The sequence below is a fragment of the Silurus aristotelis genome, assembly GCF_946808225.1.
Source record: "Silurus aristotelis genome assembly, chromosome: 9".
NCBI classification, from domain to species: domain Eukaryota; kingdom Metazoa; phylum Chordata; class Actinopteri; order Siluriformes; family Siluridae; genus Silurus; species Silurus aristotelis.
In genome coordinates this window covers 2,385,888-2,404,014 of record NC_139582.1, presented here as the reverse complement: position 1 = coordinate 2,404,014, position 18,127 = coordinate 2,385,888, and the positions used below count along the sequence as shown (strand labels likewise).

General features: G+C 41.4%; 1 protein-coding gene across 1 annotated transcript in view; it reads right to left on the bottom strand.

Moving 5' to 3' along the window:
* Positions 1-18,127, bottom strand: part of adam10a (ADAM metallopeptidase domain 10a) — a 60,249-nt gene that overhangs the window by 7,159 nt on the left and 34,963 nt on the right. The window contains exons 4-11 of the mRNA XM_083549940.1: positions 13,158-13,316; positions 9,242-9,342; positions 7,311-7,478; positions 6,509-6,601; positions 4,401-4,584; positions 2,644-2,807; positions 1,941-2,124; positions 338-488 (exon numbers count right to left, since the gene is read on the bottom strand). Of these exons, the coding sequence (XP_083406066.1) occupies positions 338-488; positions 1,941-2,124; positions 2,644-2,807; positions 4,401-4,584; positions 6,509-6,601; positions 7,311-7,478; positions 9,242-9,342; positions 13,158-13,316 (1,204 nt within the window). The remainder of the gene's footprint in view (positions 1-337; positions 489-1,940; positions 2,125-2,643; positions 2,808-4,400; positions 4,585-6,508; positions 6,602-7,310; positions 7,479-9,241; positions 9,343-13,157; positions 13,317-18,127) is intronic.

The following is an 18,127-nucleotide window of genomic DNA, read 5'->3' as shown; positions in this document are numbered from 1 at the left end:
TTTTTTTTTTTTTTATAAGTATACGGTGGTGTAAAAAAGTGTTGTCTTTTTTTTTATTTTATGTTTTAGATCAACAAACTAATTTAAATATTAGTAAAAGATAACACAAGTAAACACAACATGCAGTTTTTAAATAAAGGTTTTCAATTGTTGAGGAAAAACTACATGGTCCCATGTGAAAAAGTGTCTGTGCCGCACTTTACATTGATCTAAGACATCACTCTGAGCTTTCACCTGTACTATGGGTTTTCCTCATGCAGCCAGAGAAGGGATTGTATGATCTCATGAAGGCTCATGAAACCTGCAGTGAGCGTTCCAGCTTCAGGACATACAGTACCTGCACTTGGCCGGGCTTCTCAGAGTGCACTTCTTGCCATCTGGCTCGTTGGCGCTGTAGCAGCAACTGTCTTTACACTGATCACTGTAGCCACAGTCACACTGTTCTTCAGCCTCCACCAAACCATTTCCACAGATGGGCTGTCCGGACTCTGAGGAGAGCAGGAAATGTAAAGACACCGGTCTCAGCAAACTGACATAGTAGTAGCACAATACTTACAATAATCCTCAAAAGGATATTCAACCAGTGTAAATCCAGTACCAGTTTAAAGTTCTTCTTCTTTAGTTGTTTTTGTTTATTTGTATTTAGTTTCAACAATACTTAATACTGAAGACATCTATGAAAGAACACGCATGGAATTACACAATAAACTAAAGTAATTGTTTACATGAAGCTTTAACAGCAGCTTGACAAACTCGTGGCATTCTCTCGTCAGATTGTCACCTGGAATGGTTTTCGGTTCACTAGTCATCTGTTGTGTTACAGAAAAGAGCCCTGTTAGTGCTACTACAACTACTGTACAAATTTATATTAAGGCGAGAAAAACTTAAGTAAAGAGAAATAAATCATGACTTCAATAAATAATGGTCAATCAATACGAAAAATCTCAGCAACTTAAAATGTATCTCCAAGTGCAGTCTGCAAAACTTTTAAACTCTATAAGAAAGCAGACTCACACGAGGATCATCCTAAGAAAGGAAGACCAAGAGCTACCTCTGCTGCATGAGATAACATAATTAGTATTACCAGCCTTCGAAACCGTTGAGTTACATTAATGCTTCTCAGAGTTCGAGTTTCAGACATATTTCAACATCCACTGTTCGGAAAGGTCAAGTCTTCAGATATGTTGGGCCACGAAACCTAAGGAATGGACATTAGATAAGTAGAAAACCCTCCTTTGGTCGGAAAAGTCGGAAGTTGAGATTTTTGGTTCTATGTCATTATTAGACATACAGAGGGGTAAATGGACGGTTCCTGAACGTGTGGTTCCCCAGTGGTAATGCTGTTGGTGATTTAGTCAAAATGGATGGCATTCTTAACCAGCATAGCATTTGCACTTAGTCTGACCATCATTTTTTTTTTTCTCCAACAGAACAATGAACCCAAACACACCTCTAGGTTTTGTTATAGCTATTTGTTTAAGAAGGAAAGTGATGGAGAGCTGCATCAGATCTAAATCATCAGATCTGAATCCAGTTGAAATGGTTTGCGATGAGTTGGACCAGAGAGTGAAGGAAAAGCAGCCAACAAACACTCCACACCTCTGGGAACTCCTTAAGATTGTTGGAGAACCATTTTCAGGTGATGACCTCATGCTCCGGCTGACTGAAAGAATGCCTAGTGTGCGCAAAGCTGTTATCAAAGCAAAAGGTGGCGACTTTGAAGAATCGAAAATATAAATCATATTCTGTAGTTTTTAATACACTTAAGCTGAAATTCTATACGAATTGTTTTAAAGGTTGGATGTCTTCAGTATTAATGCACAATGTTTAATAAAAATAAAAACACCGTAGAAGGTGGTGTGTGCAAACATTCGGCTGGTTCTGTAAAGTCCTTTAATATATTTCCATTCAACGCCTGGACGTGTGCAGAAAGTTCTTACCGACAAAACAAATGCCTCTTTTCTTCTCCAACACCTGGCTAATATTGCGAATGCTGCAGATAGAGAACTTGTTGTTGTTTAACTTGTCCCCGGACGTAGCTCTGGCGTACATGATGTAATTGCCTCGCTCCTTCATGTCAGAGACCTTCGACTCTCCAGGAGTGCACTCGCTGCCAGAGTCATGCTGTAAATGAGATAATCCACTGTTTTGCAATTTTACGTTTGAGGAAATTATTATTATTACACTTTTCCACAATTTCGTAGACACAGTCTTTCACAGATTGGTGAAGCTCTGCCCATTTTTACTTCTGAGACATTCTGCCTCTCTAAGATACACTATTTATACCCAGTCATCTTACTGACCTGCTGTCAATTTACCAGTTAACCATTAGTTGCAACATGTTTCTCCAACTGTTTAATTTATATCATAACTTTCCCAAACTTTTGTTGCCCCGTGCCATCTTTTCTGAGACATGTTGCAGCCATTTAATGCAAAATGACCTTATTATTGTCTTATTATAGTAAATATTCTCACTTTGCTATGCTCTTCTGTAAATAAAATATGGGTTTCTGAGATTTCTAAGATGCAAATCATTGCATTTTGGTTCTATTTACATTTTGTAGCAACGTTTATTGGAATCGGGGTCACTTCACAACCCCTCAGGTTCCTGAACGTTACTTCTAACCTGCAGCTGTTACTCACAGGAGAGCCGAAGTTGTGTCCAACCTCATGGGCGAAGGTGATGTGGGACACTTTGGGAGGAACATGGCTGTTATAGTTCTTAACGGTGATGATGCCAGTGTTCAGAGACTTCTTCTTTTTATCATGGTATTCTTTGCTCTTCTCACAGATCCCACCAGCGCTTGCTGGAAGAGCAGAAAACATTTATAGTATCAGTTATAACCATGGTCCCTGAACAAGAACTCAAACACACATAAAAACAATACAATCAGCAGAGCAGCTTCAGTGTCAGCCTCGGCATGGTCTACAGTGAGAAATGCCTAACTCTATGCTCTCTTGGGGGTTCAACAGAGTAGAGACGGTCTGTAGTCTGACAGGGTTAAACAAAAACCAGTCTGCTTACACCAGGAAACATCTGGCCAATCCACAATTCCTAGGGTGTGTCTTCAAAGATATTTCATTCCAACTCTTTGTGAATGAGTGATTTCACACACGTGTGTGTCTTCAAGTACAGATTTATTTTATGGGGTGATTTCAGAATTTTATTTCAATCCATAAAACAGTAAAAGTGAAGCGTGCCTTAAAACTCTCCAAACTTCTAGTGACATACTCGGATTTACAACCTTACCGTAGCCTTCATCCAGGCCTCCTCTTCCTCACCTCAAACTCTAAACTGGCTAAAATTCCATTGGCTAAAATCATGCCTGTATCCTTACCCTTTCAGCCAATGGGACGCTATCTAGCTATCCGAATCCGACTTTATTCTTAAAATATTTTGACTTTATTCTCGTAATTTTGGCCTTATTTTTGCAAACTCGACCGTATTCTCGAAATTTCTGCCCTTTTCTCGTAATTTCTAACTTATTCTTAAAATATTTTGACTTTATTCTCGTAATTTCGACCGTATTCTCGTCATTTCGGCCTTATTCTAGTAATTTCAACTTTATTCTCATAATTTCGACCATATTCCCATAAATTCTGACCGTATTCCCGTAATTTTGACCTTATTCTCGTTATTACCACCTTATTCTTAAAATATTGTGACTTAATCCTCGTAATTCCGACCGTATTCTCGCAATTTCGGCCTTTTTCTCAAAATTTCGACCTTATTCTTAAAATCTTTTGACTTTATTCTCGTAACTTCGGCCTTATTCTCGTAATTCCGGCCTTATTCTCGTAATTTCAACCTTATTCTCGTAATTTTGACCTTATTCCCGTCATTTCGAATTTATTCTCGTTATTTTGATCTTATTCCTAAAATATTTCGACCTTATTCCCGTAATCGTAGATTTTTTTTCGCCACTAAAATGTCGTCGTAATTTTACAGTGTGTTATGGTTGTTCTTTTATTTCTTTATTTATTTATTTTAATCCAGTATCCATTAAAAAAAAAAAAAAAAACAGTCAGACCTAGCTATCGTTATCGGTAAACTCCACTAGAGGTCGTCCTCATCAACTCCTCATTCCACACCACAGCTATATAAAGCAAACATTTTAAATAAATACAATCATTAGATAACGAGTAATTCTGTAACCATGACGATGTCGCCTTTCTTCGTAAAGCCACAGAGAAATGTAAATTATACTAAAGCCTGAAATCCTGTAATTTTAATGCCATGTGGTAAAAAGCTATCGTGTGATGATGTGTGGTGTGGAAATGCGACCCAGTTCTGTAAAAAGCTTTGCTAAATCAGGATAAACATGGTGTAAGTTCCTAAAAAAATGTGAGGTGTGTGTGTGTGTGTGTGTGTGTGTGTGTGTGTGTGTGTGTGTGTGTACCTGAGGGAGCTCCAACCCAGGCAAGTCCCAGAACACCATCGTCAAAGTCCCGGTCAGTGAAGACGTACGCCAGGCAGAATTCGTCATGGTTCTGTTCTGAATTCAGCTCCAGAAACTTCTCTACACCGATGTTGGCAAAACGGAACGGGTTGGTTTTGTCCAGCTCGTCGTTTGTGGTGTTGATCTAAAACAGGAAGTGACGGAGAACGTAATTACACACGGGCAACAATGATTACAAATACACTCTTCCAGCCAGATGCGGTTCTTCCCAAAAAAAACAGCATGACATTTCCCTTCACTTGAACTTGGAGACCAAACTTGTTCCAGCACGACAGAGCACTAGTGCACAAAGCCAGCGCCATGAACATATGAGTTGGACTGAAAGATCTCCTGCTATAGAGCTCTGACCTCAATCCTACTGAACAATGAATGTGAATGCTGACTGCTCCCCAGGCATCCTCAGGACCTGAATTAATCTCCACAAATCTACAAAATCTTAGTTGAACATCTTTCCCAGAAGAGTGGATCTTAAGAGTAAATAGTGACTAAATGTGGACTTTGATGTTTAAAAAGCACATATGGATCTTCAGCCCTTTTTCCAGAAGATATGAAACACAAAGAGAGACGAGGAGAGAGAAAACACATCATTTGTAGCATCATTTAGATGTGGGCAGATCTAAGAGGTGGCATCAAAAGGTTTCCAGACGAGCTCTGTTTACATGAGAGTACTTTATTTATCTATGTTTCCACACTGTCACCTTCAAATTAGACCCCTCACACAGCAATACAGAGTTTCCAGCGTTCCTGCTGCTTCTGGAACATGTCCTGGAAGTCCTCTTTTTGAAGCGCGTCAAGAAGCTTCACCTTCACCGTTTGCAATAGTGTCGAAACAGCGAGCTTTCATATCTTCGGGAAGAGGGCAAAGTCCGCAGGAGCCGTATCTGAAGAGTAGGGTGGGTGCGGAAGTGAGATCACGTGGCTCGTTCTCTGAGCATCGTCATGCACAAGTTGCTGAATGGTTTCGACATTTTCAGGGGTTGAGCTCGTTGAAGGTCTTCCTGATCTCTTGTCGTCTTCCAGCGATGTTCTCCTACTCCTGAAGCGCAAGACACCTCGAAAGACTTGTTGCAGCATCGCCGTATGCCAAACGTTTATCACGTCAAAAACGTCTCTGTGGCAGATTTCACGTTTGCTATTTGTAACTTGCTGATGAAATCGCAGACGTGGTGATGCACGTGCTCAGAATAGCACCGAATCGAAACTTTGATACCACCTTGTATGCTGCTTCAGCGCGTCTGTACGAGCCTCTGCAGCTCTCATAAAGAAATGCGTTCAACCTCTTACAGAAGCTCATAAAGTGCTGAGAAAATCCTGCTGATATAAAACCAAGCTGAGCTCCTTTCACCAAAAAATACACATTTATTCTACAACAGCTCCTGAACGTCGGGGGGATTCCACTCATTCGGAACGATTAAGATGTTCCAGATCGTTCAATATACATTCGGTCTTCATTTGTTCTCGGCTAATTGACACAGACGTCTGTATCAGCATAATAAGATATCGATGATGCCAACATGCTCGGAGCAGCAATGACAAGCAAGCACAAGAGGGTGCCAAAACTAATTAGCGTTGCAAAAAAGAATGTTGATGATTTAAATAAAAATGCATTAGCGGATGTGAGAGAATCGGGGATCGAGGACAGAACCCACAGGACCCGCAGAATAAACAGGATCTGCAGAACCCTCAGGACTTGACTGATTCACAGGACCTGCAGACCCCACAGAATCTTCAGTAACCACAGAACCTACAAAAACCTCAGGACCCCCAGAACCTCAGAGCCCTCAGAACCCTCAGGACACAAAGAAGGCACAGGACTCACAGAACCCTCAAGACCCGCATAGCCCTCAAAACCCGAAGAACCCTCAGGACCCACAGCGTTAGAGCGAGTGTCTTCATTCATTATTCATCTCTATCTTACACGTTGCATCGTTTACAATCAGCACACGTGAAGTGGAAAATAATTGTAGTCAACAGACACCTCATTATCTTAGGATTCTCTACATCTCTTTCTCTCACACACACACACACACACACACACACACACATACCCTGATTCTCTTGACCATAAAGCTGATGTTGCGGATGCCCTGGAAGTCTGTGCTCTGATAGATCGTGTTGATGGCCTTCACGTGACTGGAGATCTGTTGGGACAAAAACAAAAAACGTAATGTATGTATGTATATATACACACACACACACACACACACACACACACACACACACACACACACACACACACACAAGTTGGAATCAAAACGTTTCGAGACTAGTTTTGTAGTTTTGACTGCACACACAGTCACAGGGAGCACCGACCTTTAGAAATCAGTGTGCCAAAAGACACGTGTACGTCGGAATGCCGTGTTTACGCTTTCAAAAATGTCTTACTGCGGTCAAGCGTCTCTCGCCGTACTCCGCTTGACGTTTTCTGGAGATATCCGCGAGCTTTACGCCCTCGTTCGCAAGAAACGTCAGCACCACACCACGCTGTTCCATGCACGCACCAACACTGTTGTCTGTCATCTTGATTACGTAGTCTGGACTGACACGTCTATCAGTAATTGGACAAGCGAGGCACCTGCTACTGTGTGTAGTACCTCAATGCTAGCGTCTTTTTTATACCTGTACAACTAATAATTCTCACTGACTTTATATTTTCCTGTTTGAACGACCCAGTGCATGTATTCATGGAGAAAATGGAAATATTACCCTGGTTACATGATACTTTACATATCTTGGGTGTAGATGAAACACACAATAGCACGGTACAGGTGTTGCCCCGACTCGGTACAGGTGAAGCCCCTCGGTGTTGTGTATCATGTGACAGTGTGACTTCTGTACCGATTGCAGTACCTGAGCTATGACGGCCTCTCGAGTATGGTAGTACTTATAGAAGAGGTGGTCGGTCTGGATGAAGAGCTGGCAGGTGTTCTTCTCAGCCTGAGCGGCTCGACGCTTCCTCAGGATCACCGGGCCGTCCTCGCGCTCGTCCTCGTCCACTGCATACTGTCTGTTTTTTTCCTGCAGAAGAACCAGAACAATTCCTAACCTCATCCAAAACGTTTAACGCGGTTACAGCAAAATACTAGAGAGAAAAGAAAAACTGATATTTCAGACAAAGCGATTTCATCCGTTTGGTGTGAGAAACTCAGTCAAACTGTCAGAGTAGAAACACAATATCAGTCTGATGCTGAATTCTTAGAGAGCTAAAAAAAAAAAAAAAAAAATGAAGCATCGTCTGCTTTGTTCTTTTTCTTTTTATTATTTGGCGTTTTACAGCAGATATGTTTGGACTGTAGGTCTCCCAGCTGTGTTCCTGCCTCTTAACAACACACTGATAGGTGTAACGGAGACTCAGAATTGTTACAGGTTAACGAAAAAACTACTTAAGTACAGTAACAAATGATATTTACTTGCTGTCACGCAGATGAGGATGAGCTTCGCCTTTTGAGTCCGGTTCCTCACAAGGTTTCTTCCTCATACCATCACTCATTACTTATAATCTTATACTCCAGTGCTCATGTTAGTTCTCCCTCTCCAGTGTTCTGCATCGTTTAAAGACTATAATCAGTCTTGATGTCACCCAAATGAGGATGAGGTTCTTCTTTTGAGTCTGGTTTCTCTCAAGGTTTCTTCCTCATTACATCTAAGGGAGTTTTTCCTTGCCACAGTCGCCACGGCTGCTCATCAGGGATAAATACACACCATTCACCTTCAATGTTGATTTCTGTAAAGCTGCTTTGAGACAATGTCTGTTGTGAAAAGCGCAATAGAAATAAACTTGATGTGACCATCAAAGGAAGAATTGTGTGAAAGCGCTATAGAACAAACGTTTTGTTGTTTGATAGTCAGGTTAGTTAGTTACAGTCACAGCATGGAGCGGTCCCTTCTTTTCTAATGTTCATTTCATTGGAACTGTCCAGGTTCTCCTACTTTTCCCTAGGCTCTTATATACAGGAAGGAGAAGCTGATCTGTGCTCAGGAAAACCAACCAAGAAGTTCAAAACCCTAAGAATGTACCACCACACCCAGTCCTAATCTCTCCCTAAACAAAAGAAGTAAAAAAAAAATAAAAAAAGACGTTCCTCTGACTCTTTTTTGTTCCTCTACTTTTATAAGAAGCTCGAGGCAACTCATGACTTTTGACAGAAGATCCGTCTGTGCTGCGTTCCTTCATTTTTGTTTTGAAAATACATGATGAAACTGTATAAATAATTTAAATTATATATATATTTTTATAAGAGTGTAAATATAATTTTGGCTTAGAACATCAAATATTTTTTAAATAAGTCTCATCTTGTTTTCTGAGTGTGTTTGTGGAATCTTTTTTTTTTTTAAGTGCAGAATTCATCAGCGGCTTTATGCAACATTCGGAGAACTTCATACAGATCACGTTTTTGCTTTGCAAAAGCAACAGGACAGAGACAGGAAGTGTGAGTCAAGTCAAGTCAAGTTTATTTCTATAGCGATTTCCACAACAGACGTCGTCTCAAAGCAGCTTTACAGAATTTAACAGTGAAGGTGAATGGTGTGTATTTATCCCTGATGAGCAGCCATGAAGACTGTGGCAAGGAAAAGCTCCCTTAGATGTTATGATGATGAAACCTTGAGAGAAACCAGACTCAAAAGGGGAACCTCATCCTCATTTGGGTGACATTAGGAGTGTGATCATATGTGTGCGAGTCCCACACATCCCCTTCTTACGATGTTCTGCCGTGCACAAGATCTTCACAGACTAATTGTGAAACTGTGTGTGTCTCGGCGTTGAGGAGACGTGAACTGACCTCGGCAGGAGTCTCCACAGCAGATGCCTGGTACTTTTTCATCTTCTCTAAGATGGAGCGATCTGCGCAGCCTCCCTCTCGGCCATACTTGTGAGGGTAATCTACGGAAATAAAAAGGAACGTTAACATGAAGCTAAATTTAATCCAGGTGCAAGAGGTGCACTATACGAACGAAAGTTTGCGGACACCTGAGCATTTGCGCACAAATGCATTGTGATGCTTGAACAGGTTCGGGTCTCCTAGTTCAGGTGAACAGGAAAATCTCATGCTAACGCATCCAAAGTACAAATGTGCTAATTTTTTTTATAATTTTTTATTTTTTTTAAACACACACCCCAATACTTCTGACCCTATATGGTGAAGAAACCATTAAGTCCCATAACTATCCCATAACGCACACGATCGTGTCATGAGCCGGATTAATAATAAATTCTGAAGCATTGTGTTGTAGGTAAAGTAGCTGCAGGTTTCAAATCGAACACAATTCTAATGTAAGTAAATCTTGGTGTTTCTCCGTGTGGCTCACTGTGCCGGCCCTCTGAGAATAAACACCAGCCTTCAGCCAGGTTTAAACAGGAAACTACCAGTGGCCATGTAAAGCAAGAAAACTGCAATAAAACACTGAGTTACTGCAAACATCAGCAGCCTTTCACACATACAAGTGTGTATGAGTCCTGCTTCAAGGTTACACACCAACACAGCGGTATTCCAGCAACACTTTATAGTGCTTTTAAATACAACAAATCATGTCTAGACAGACAGACAGACAGACAGACAGACAGACAGAAAAATGTAATTAGGACAGTAGATAGGTATATGGATGGATGGATGGATGGATGGATGGATGGATGGAAGTAGGGTGGTAGATAATTAAGTAGATGGATGGATAATTGAAAAGATGATTGATGAACAGATAACTAAACAAATCAAAGTAGGTATATAGATAAACAGATAGACAAAAGTTTGAAGGAAAGAGGATGGATGGATGGATGGATGGATGGATGGATCGATAGATTAGATATGCATGTCTTGGAAAAACAAGCTGTTGTGTGGATGGATGGATAGATCGATGGATAGAAACAGACAGGCAGACAGACAGACAGACAGACAGATAGCAACAAAATGCAGTTTAGCATGATTAATCCTGGTTCAGAGCAGTGCAGTGATGAGCCGCTGTTGGTCCTAACGACCTCCTTTAGAGCTCCATTCTACAGCTGAGTGAGCGTTCTGCTGAAGGATGTTCTGCTCTGTTGTTTTATTAGTCGTTCATGAAGGTGATGCTGCTTACTGTCCGGAGCGGCTGCGAGTTTACCGAGTGTAAACATCATCACTTCAGTACTCAGAGCACAGACAATTACATAAAGTAAAAATAAACGAAAAGCGTTTCCTGAAGTAAATAATGTGGTATACGAGCGTGTTGTTCTGCTGCAGCTGCAACGGTTTCAAAACTCGCTTGTTTTAGTGGTTACACATCCAGACCCAGATCCACACCTGGACAAGACTTATCTCCCAGAGTAACAGAAAGCCTGGTTCGGTTGTGTGTGTGTGTGTGTGTGTGTGTGTGTGTGTGTGTTTGAAAGCCTCGGAGACAGACACAGGGTTGCCTGAGAACTAATGAGTGTCTGGAGAATTACAACCTCCAACATGTTTCTATTTCTTCTATTTCCGTGTCTCTGTTTTCCTTCACTCTGCACATCTCCCAGCATCCTTTACACCGACCAGAATTCAAAGTTCAGGTGAACAAGAACATCGTACATCTCACTGCAAACTTTTCCATCTCTCCCTCGCCGCGTGTCAGGTCAGGAGACGAGCATGCAGGGCAAAGCAACACGCTTGCTGGAAGCAGCTGAGTGTGAAGGCGATGGAGTGCCGGAGATCAAAAACTGAAGGTGTCCCGAGGAGACGAACGTGATTGTCTGAAAACGTAATTATCGGCAGTCCGACCCACAAACGAAAAAAGAAGGAACAAAATAAAATGCTCTCCTGCCCTGGTGTGATGTGATTAGGAGAAAGAAATGTTCTCTAACCTGTGAGTCAGGACTTTCAGTGAGCGAAGTCTTTCGTCCTTGTTACCTTTCCTGCTAAAAATAGCGTCTCGTTAGCGAGTGCATCGTGACGGTCGTGTCTCTCACGCTTGCTCACAGCACCCTCGGCTGATCAAAGCCAAGCAGACCGCAGGAGAAAAACGCCTCTACTCGATAAAGCCTTTCAAACTATTCCTTTGTTGCCACAGACGTCTCATTATCAAGATCAAACGATTCTACGACCAAACTGTTCTTCTGTTTCCCAAACTGTTATAATAAGCTCCACTCTTCTGGGAAGATGCTCCACTCTTCTGAGAAGATGTTCCACTACATTTTGTGGAAATTTGTGCTCATTTTGAAACAAAATGGTGTAAGTAAGGTCTGGTGCTGCTGAAGGTGAGGTGAGGAGACCTGGGGGTGCACCACTGGGATCTTCCACTCCAAACCATGTAAAGCAGATCTTTGTGCTCAGGGTTATTGTCATGCTGGAACAGGTTTGAGTCTTCTAGTAGAAGTGAAGGTAAAATTCCCTGCTGCTGCATCCAAAGACTCGTATACATTTGTGGTAAAAGTTTGGAGAAGAACCACATGAAAAAAGTCAAGTGTCCCAATACTTTTGAGATTTTGATCAATGAACAATGTAGGGGTATTACTCCACAAGGGGGCAGTATAGGAAGAAGTTCAGCCTATGCGCCATGACACCGCCTTTGTTTTTGTGGCGTTTGATACATGCTTGGCGGCTGGGATGGATCTAATTAGGAGGTTCTGGAGGTTTTAGAGACCATTTGAAAAATCTAATATGCACGAATTATAATCCTGATACACAACACCTCGAAAAAGAAATGTGAGGTATAAAATAATTCTCATCTTTTCTCTAAAAATTTTATTTAATTCTATTGTTTTTTTTACTGTATTGAGGTTAAATTTGTTCATATTGTAAATTCTATATTGGTTTTTGCAGCTATATTTGATTATATAAAAAAAAATTTTTTCTGATTGTTATTCTTTAAAAAAAAATGTGTATTTTACGCTTTAGTTTTTATTGGGGTTTTTTGTTTTTTTTAATTCTGCAGCTTAAATCGACTTTTTTCTCTATTCTGTGTAAATGCACTCGGATGACACTGAACTCTAGATAAATGTCCATGCGGGAAAACAGGAAACGCAGGACGAGATTGGGATCTGAACAAATCGGTGCGAGAGGAAATGAACATCAAGACTCGTTTTGGTGGAAATGAGAGCTGACGGAACGTGTGAGTCGAAATGAAGAGCCTCAGTTTGCACTCTGTTCACTACACAGGATTGTTTTTGGAAAGGATGGTTGAAGGATTGATTGTTTCTGGAAGGGTTGGTGGTCAGGATGTTTGTTTCCTTCTATTGGAGAGTCGGAACGGTTGGAAAAAAAATTACAAGTCAAAGTGATGCGTTCTGAAATCTTTTCTGAGGATGTTCACATGTACAATCTATTTCCAAATCCCTCTTCCATTAAACGAAAGAAGAAATCGATTTAAAAAAATCCATTTTAATACACAGTCAGATTTAATCTGAATTTTTGAGTTCATACATTCAAAGACGGATCTGCATCAGATCGCACGACAAAATGTATGTTGTGTCTGCAGAGTATCCTACGCCTTTGTTGATCTTTTGTAGAGGACAGAATGTGCTAGAATGTGAATATGAGCAAAGCGATCTGAAACCGGATTAAAAAACGCTCCCGATTTGCGTTCACACCACTCTGTTAGGATCGGCCGTTTAAAGAGTTTTAACACTGATGTAGGCTGAAGGTTGATTCCAAGGAGAATTGAGATGCGAGTGCAATGTGTATACAGACACACACACACACACACACACACACACACACACACACACACACACACACACACACACACACTTACCGATATCATCCTCATGGTAGATGACAGAGTGATAGGAAACGTCTCTCTCTCTGACGTATCGTTCGGCCGGCTCCACGTAATACGTGCCCTTGTGACTCTGAATGAAGCCTTCAAACTTTCCATCCACGATCGAACCGTGAGTCAGAGTGCCCTTCTCTCCTGCGGAGAAAACGTACACATTAAGACGGGTTAGAAAGTCTGACGCTGCAAAGAGTTCAGGGAGAAGGCGTTTCAGAAAAACGTACACAAAGAGCATTTTAAAGAGCTTTACTGAGTCGAGGGAGAGAGAGGAAAAAAAAAATACTAATTAAAGTGATGTTTCGTTTGAAATGCTTTCTTTAAGAAATGTGTACTGAAGTCACAACACTTTGAGGACCACTGTAAAACATCAGGGAGGCGCCATTATGTTTTATGCTGCTTTGCTGCCTCTCTTACAGGGAACCTTGAATCTATGCAGGACACAATGTAATCTCGAGACTACCAAGCCAAACTGGAGCAAAATGCACTTCCCAGTGCCAAAAAAGCTTCATTTCAGTCTCAGCTGATGTCCTCCAGCAGACTAATGACCCAAAAAAACATCTAACAGCTAAATACACACACAATATACACTAAAGTCACACCTGCTTATTCCTGCCACATGTGGTTCTTCTCCAAACTGTTCGCACAAAGACTTCTTAATGCGAGCGCGTCCTTCTCACTTATCCTATACGTCACTTGTGCTCAGTTTTCCTTTACAATTGTACTCATGGTCACCTTACATGGTCATCGTCGCTGTTTTTGGTTTGTTATTGTCATACTTTATTACATTCCAACACACAAATCAGGCATCACCTCACCTACATTAGTACCTGACCTGACTGACAACCCTGTAGCTGAATGAGCACACAAATCTACACAATCATATTCCAAGGTCAGGTGTACATATATATATATATATATATATATATATATATATATATATATATATATATATATATATATATATATATATATATATATATATATACACACACACACACACACACACACACACAGCACTATCAGGCCAGATGGTAAACAGTCACACCGTTTCTCCTGAGGATGTAAAATCTCCTGAAGTTTGAAGGGCCTTGTCTCAAAATCTGCTTCATCTGAGATTATTCTCACACACACACACACACACACACACACACACACACACACGTCCCCCAGTGACCTTCAGATCTGCCTCATACAGTAACATCTGCTCCAATGAGATTCCAAAACTCAACGACAGACACCTCGGTCTTAAAAACAATGTTTTTAGCGAAAGTACGTCTGCGTCTGCTGACTGGAAGACACCCGGACTCTTGTGTTTCTCTCTAAAACCGCATTTACATATGTTCTCGGTTGTGCGGGTGAAAGAGAAAGCAAAGAAATGCTTCCAGGAAGCGCTGTAAAGATGATGTCATTGCCACGTGTCCCGCCAGAGACGCGGCGAGTATAAAGTCATCAGTGCTCCGGTATGAGACTCATAATAGGATAAACACTTCTTTAACATCTCTACCTGAGTGAAAGTATTTATCCCTTGTTGTAAAAGGACAACTTTACGTTTCTACTCGCATACAAGTACTAACCTTCTGCTCTAAAGGTACTCCTAATACATTTCTGCTTGAGTTTAAGTACTAAGTTCATTTCTGTTCATTTCGTCCATCAGCACTGATGGAGATCTACAGGAACCCGAGTCACGTGATCTGATTTGAAAACATTTCTGGTTACATTTCCTGCAGATTACAAAGTTCAATTTTTTTGTTTTGTTTTTAGATTCAGGTTGATAATTTGCTGTTTACTGACAAATAATACAAATTTTTTATTTTTTATTTTTTTTTAAAGAAGAGTTCTACTCAACACGATTCAGACTCTGGGGTTGAGGGTAAGTGACTGGTTTGGGTTAAATGTTAGTGGTTTTGGTTAAGGTTCAGGGGGTAGGTGGGTTGGGTTATAGTAAGGGGGTAGATGGTTTGGGTTAAGGGTTAGTGGGTGTGTGGATTGGATTGAGGGTTTGGGTTAAAGGTTAAGGGGTATGTGAATTGGATTGGGGGTTTGGTTTAAGGGTTGAGGCAGGTGGATTAGGTTAAGGGTTAGGGGAAGGTGGTTTGGGTTGGGGTTAGAGGGGTGTGTAGATTGGATTGAGTGTTTGGGTTAAGGGTTAGGGGGTAGGTGGATTGGATTAGATGCTTGGGTTAAGGGTTAGGGGGTAGGTGGTTTGGGTTAAGGGTTAGGGGTATGTGGATTGGATTGGGAGTTTGGGTTAAGGGTTAGGGGTATTAACATTTACATTTGCGGCATTTATCAGACGCCCTTATCCAGAGCGACGTACAAAAGTGATATCCACAATAGGGGTATGTGGATTGGATTGGGTGTTTGGGTTAAGGGTTAGGGGGTAGGTGGATTGGATTGGGTGTTTGGGTTAAGGGTTAGGGGGTAGGTGGATTGGATTGGGTGTTTGGTTTAAGGGTTAGGGTAGGTGGATTAATGGATTGGATTGGTAGGTGGTAGGTGGATTGGATTGGGTTTTTAGTTTAAGGGTTAGGGGTATGTGGATTGGATTGAGTGTTTGGGTTAAGGGTTAGGGGGTAGGTGGATTGAATTAGGGGTTTGGGTTAAGGGTAAGGGGTATGTGGATTGGATTGAGTGTTTGGGTTAAGGGTTAGGGGGTAGGTGGATTGAATTAGGGGTTTGGGTTAACGGTTAGGGGGTAGGTGGATTGGATTGGAATTAATTGGATGCTTGGGTTGAGGGTTAGGGGGTAGGTGGTTTGGGTTTAGGGTTAGGGGGTGTCTGGATTGGGGGTTTGTCTTAAGGGTTAGAGGGTAGGCGTATTGGATTAGGGGGTTTGGGTTAAAGGTTATGAGGTATGTGAATTGGATTGGGGTTTTGGGTTAAAGATTATAGGGTATGTGAATTGGATTGGGGGTTTGGGTTAAGGGGTAAGGGGTATATGAATTGGATTGGGGGTTTGGGTTAAGGGGTATGTGAATTGGATTGGGGGTTTGGGTTAAGGGGTATGTGAATTGGATTGGGGGTTTGGGTTAAGGGGTATGTGAATTGGATTGGGGGTTTGGGTTAAGGGGTATGTGAATTGGATTGGGGGTTTGGGTTAAGGGGTAAGGGGTATGTGAATTGGATTGGGGGTTTGGGTTAAGGGGTATGTGAATTGGATTGGGGGTTTGGGTTAAAGGTTAAGGGGTATGTGAATTGGATTGGGGGTTTGGGTTAAGGGGTATGTGAATTAGATTGGGGGTTTGGGTTAAAGGTTAAGGGGTATGTGAATTGGATTGGGGGTTTGGGTTAAGGGGTATGTGAATTGGATTGGGGGTTTGGGTTGAGGGGTATGTGAATTGGATTGGGGGTTTGGGTTAAGGGGTAAGGGGTATGTGAATTGGATTGGGGGTTTGGGTTAAGGGGTATGTGAATTGGATTGGGGGTTTGGGTTAAGGGGTAAGGGGTATGTGAATTGGATTGGGGGTTTGGGTTAAGGGGTAAGGGGTATGTGAATTGGATTGGGGGTTTGGGTTAAAGGTTAAGGGGTATGTGAATTGGATTGGGGGTTTGGGTTAAGGGGTATGTGAATTAGATTGGGGGTTTGGGTTAAAGGTTAAGGGGTATGTGAATTGGATTGGGGGTTTGGGTTGAGGGTTATGGGAAGGTGGTTTGGATTTTTGGTTAGGAACAGGTGTTTAGGGTGAGAATGATGTTATGAAATCACGAATGCAGCTGCGATCGCTCTTTAATATATGTGAGTAATAATTTATCTATAGAAACTGCTGGATCCCCGCTACAGCTACACTTTACTGCTCTTCCCTTATTAAAGATTTAAAGGTTTATTTCTCGCTTTTACGTTAACGACGCAAAGGTAAAGTTTTTAACAAAGGCGTCGGGTCTGTCGTCAAACAGCGTGATCTTCAAATGAAAAATAAATGACTGGGATGTCAATCAAGCAGACTTGTTCGAATATTAGGCCACGCCCACACGCAGCTTTGCAGCGTGCAGCTTTGAGATAATCTTTTTTGGGTCACTGTGAAACTTCGAGTTGCTTGAAGCCGTTCATTACTAATTCATTGTTCGAAGGTTTTCTGTTCCAGAAAGTTGTGTGCATCATCATCATTATCATCTTGCATTCATTTCATATTCACTGGATTGGAATCAGTTACATGAAAATGGTCTCATTCGTTTTCTCTCTCTCTCTCTCTCTCTCTCTCCCCTCTGTAATGTGTGCAGGAACCCTGCAGCTCTAGAAATGACTATGACCACAGAAAGATGATGCTAATGAACAGAAAAGCGGTTAGCAGAAACGCTCGACCTGTTTGCACTCACTGTTGCACTGAAATCATCAGCGGCTTGAACAGGAATAATGTTTTCACCAAAAAAAAAAAAAGAAAGAAAAACCCTCAGACTATTTAAATAATTTGAGCGCAAATAATAATATAGTGAGAACTTTTTCATATTCGATTAAATTAACTGTACAGTCAAAAGTATGTGGACACTTCCAGACACTTTTCCGATATCTCATTCCACAATTATTACTCCTTTGCTCTAATTATAAGCTCTACTCGCCTGGGAAGATCCCATGATCAGCTAGATTTTGTGGAGATTTAATGCTCATTCAGCTACACAAGGGTGTTAGTAAAGTCTGGTACTGACGCAGGTGAGATGAGAAGGTCTGGGGTGCAATCAGATACATTGTTCAATAGGTTTTAAAGCTCTAGAGCAGGAGATCTTCCACTCCAACCCATGTGAAGCAGATCTTCATCAGAGGGACACTGTCATGACTAACTGCAGCCCAGACCTCCTCACCTCATCTACATCAGGACCTGACTTTAATAACATCCTTAAATAAACACAAAATCGCCACAAAATCTAGTGGAACATTTTCCCAGAAGAGTGAAGTTTATTAAAGGAGCAAATAGGGACTGAAGGTGGAATGGGAAGCACATACCTTTCTTATGGTC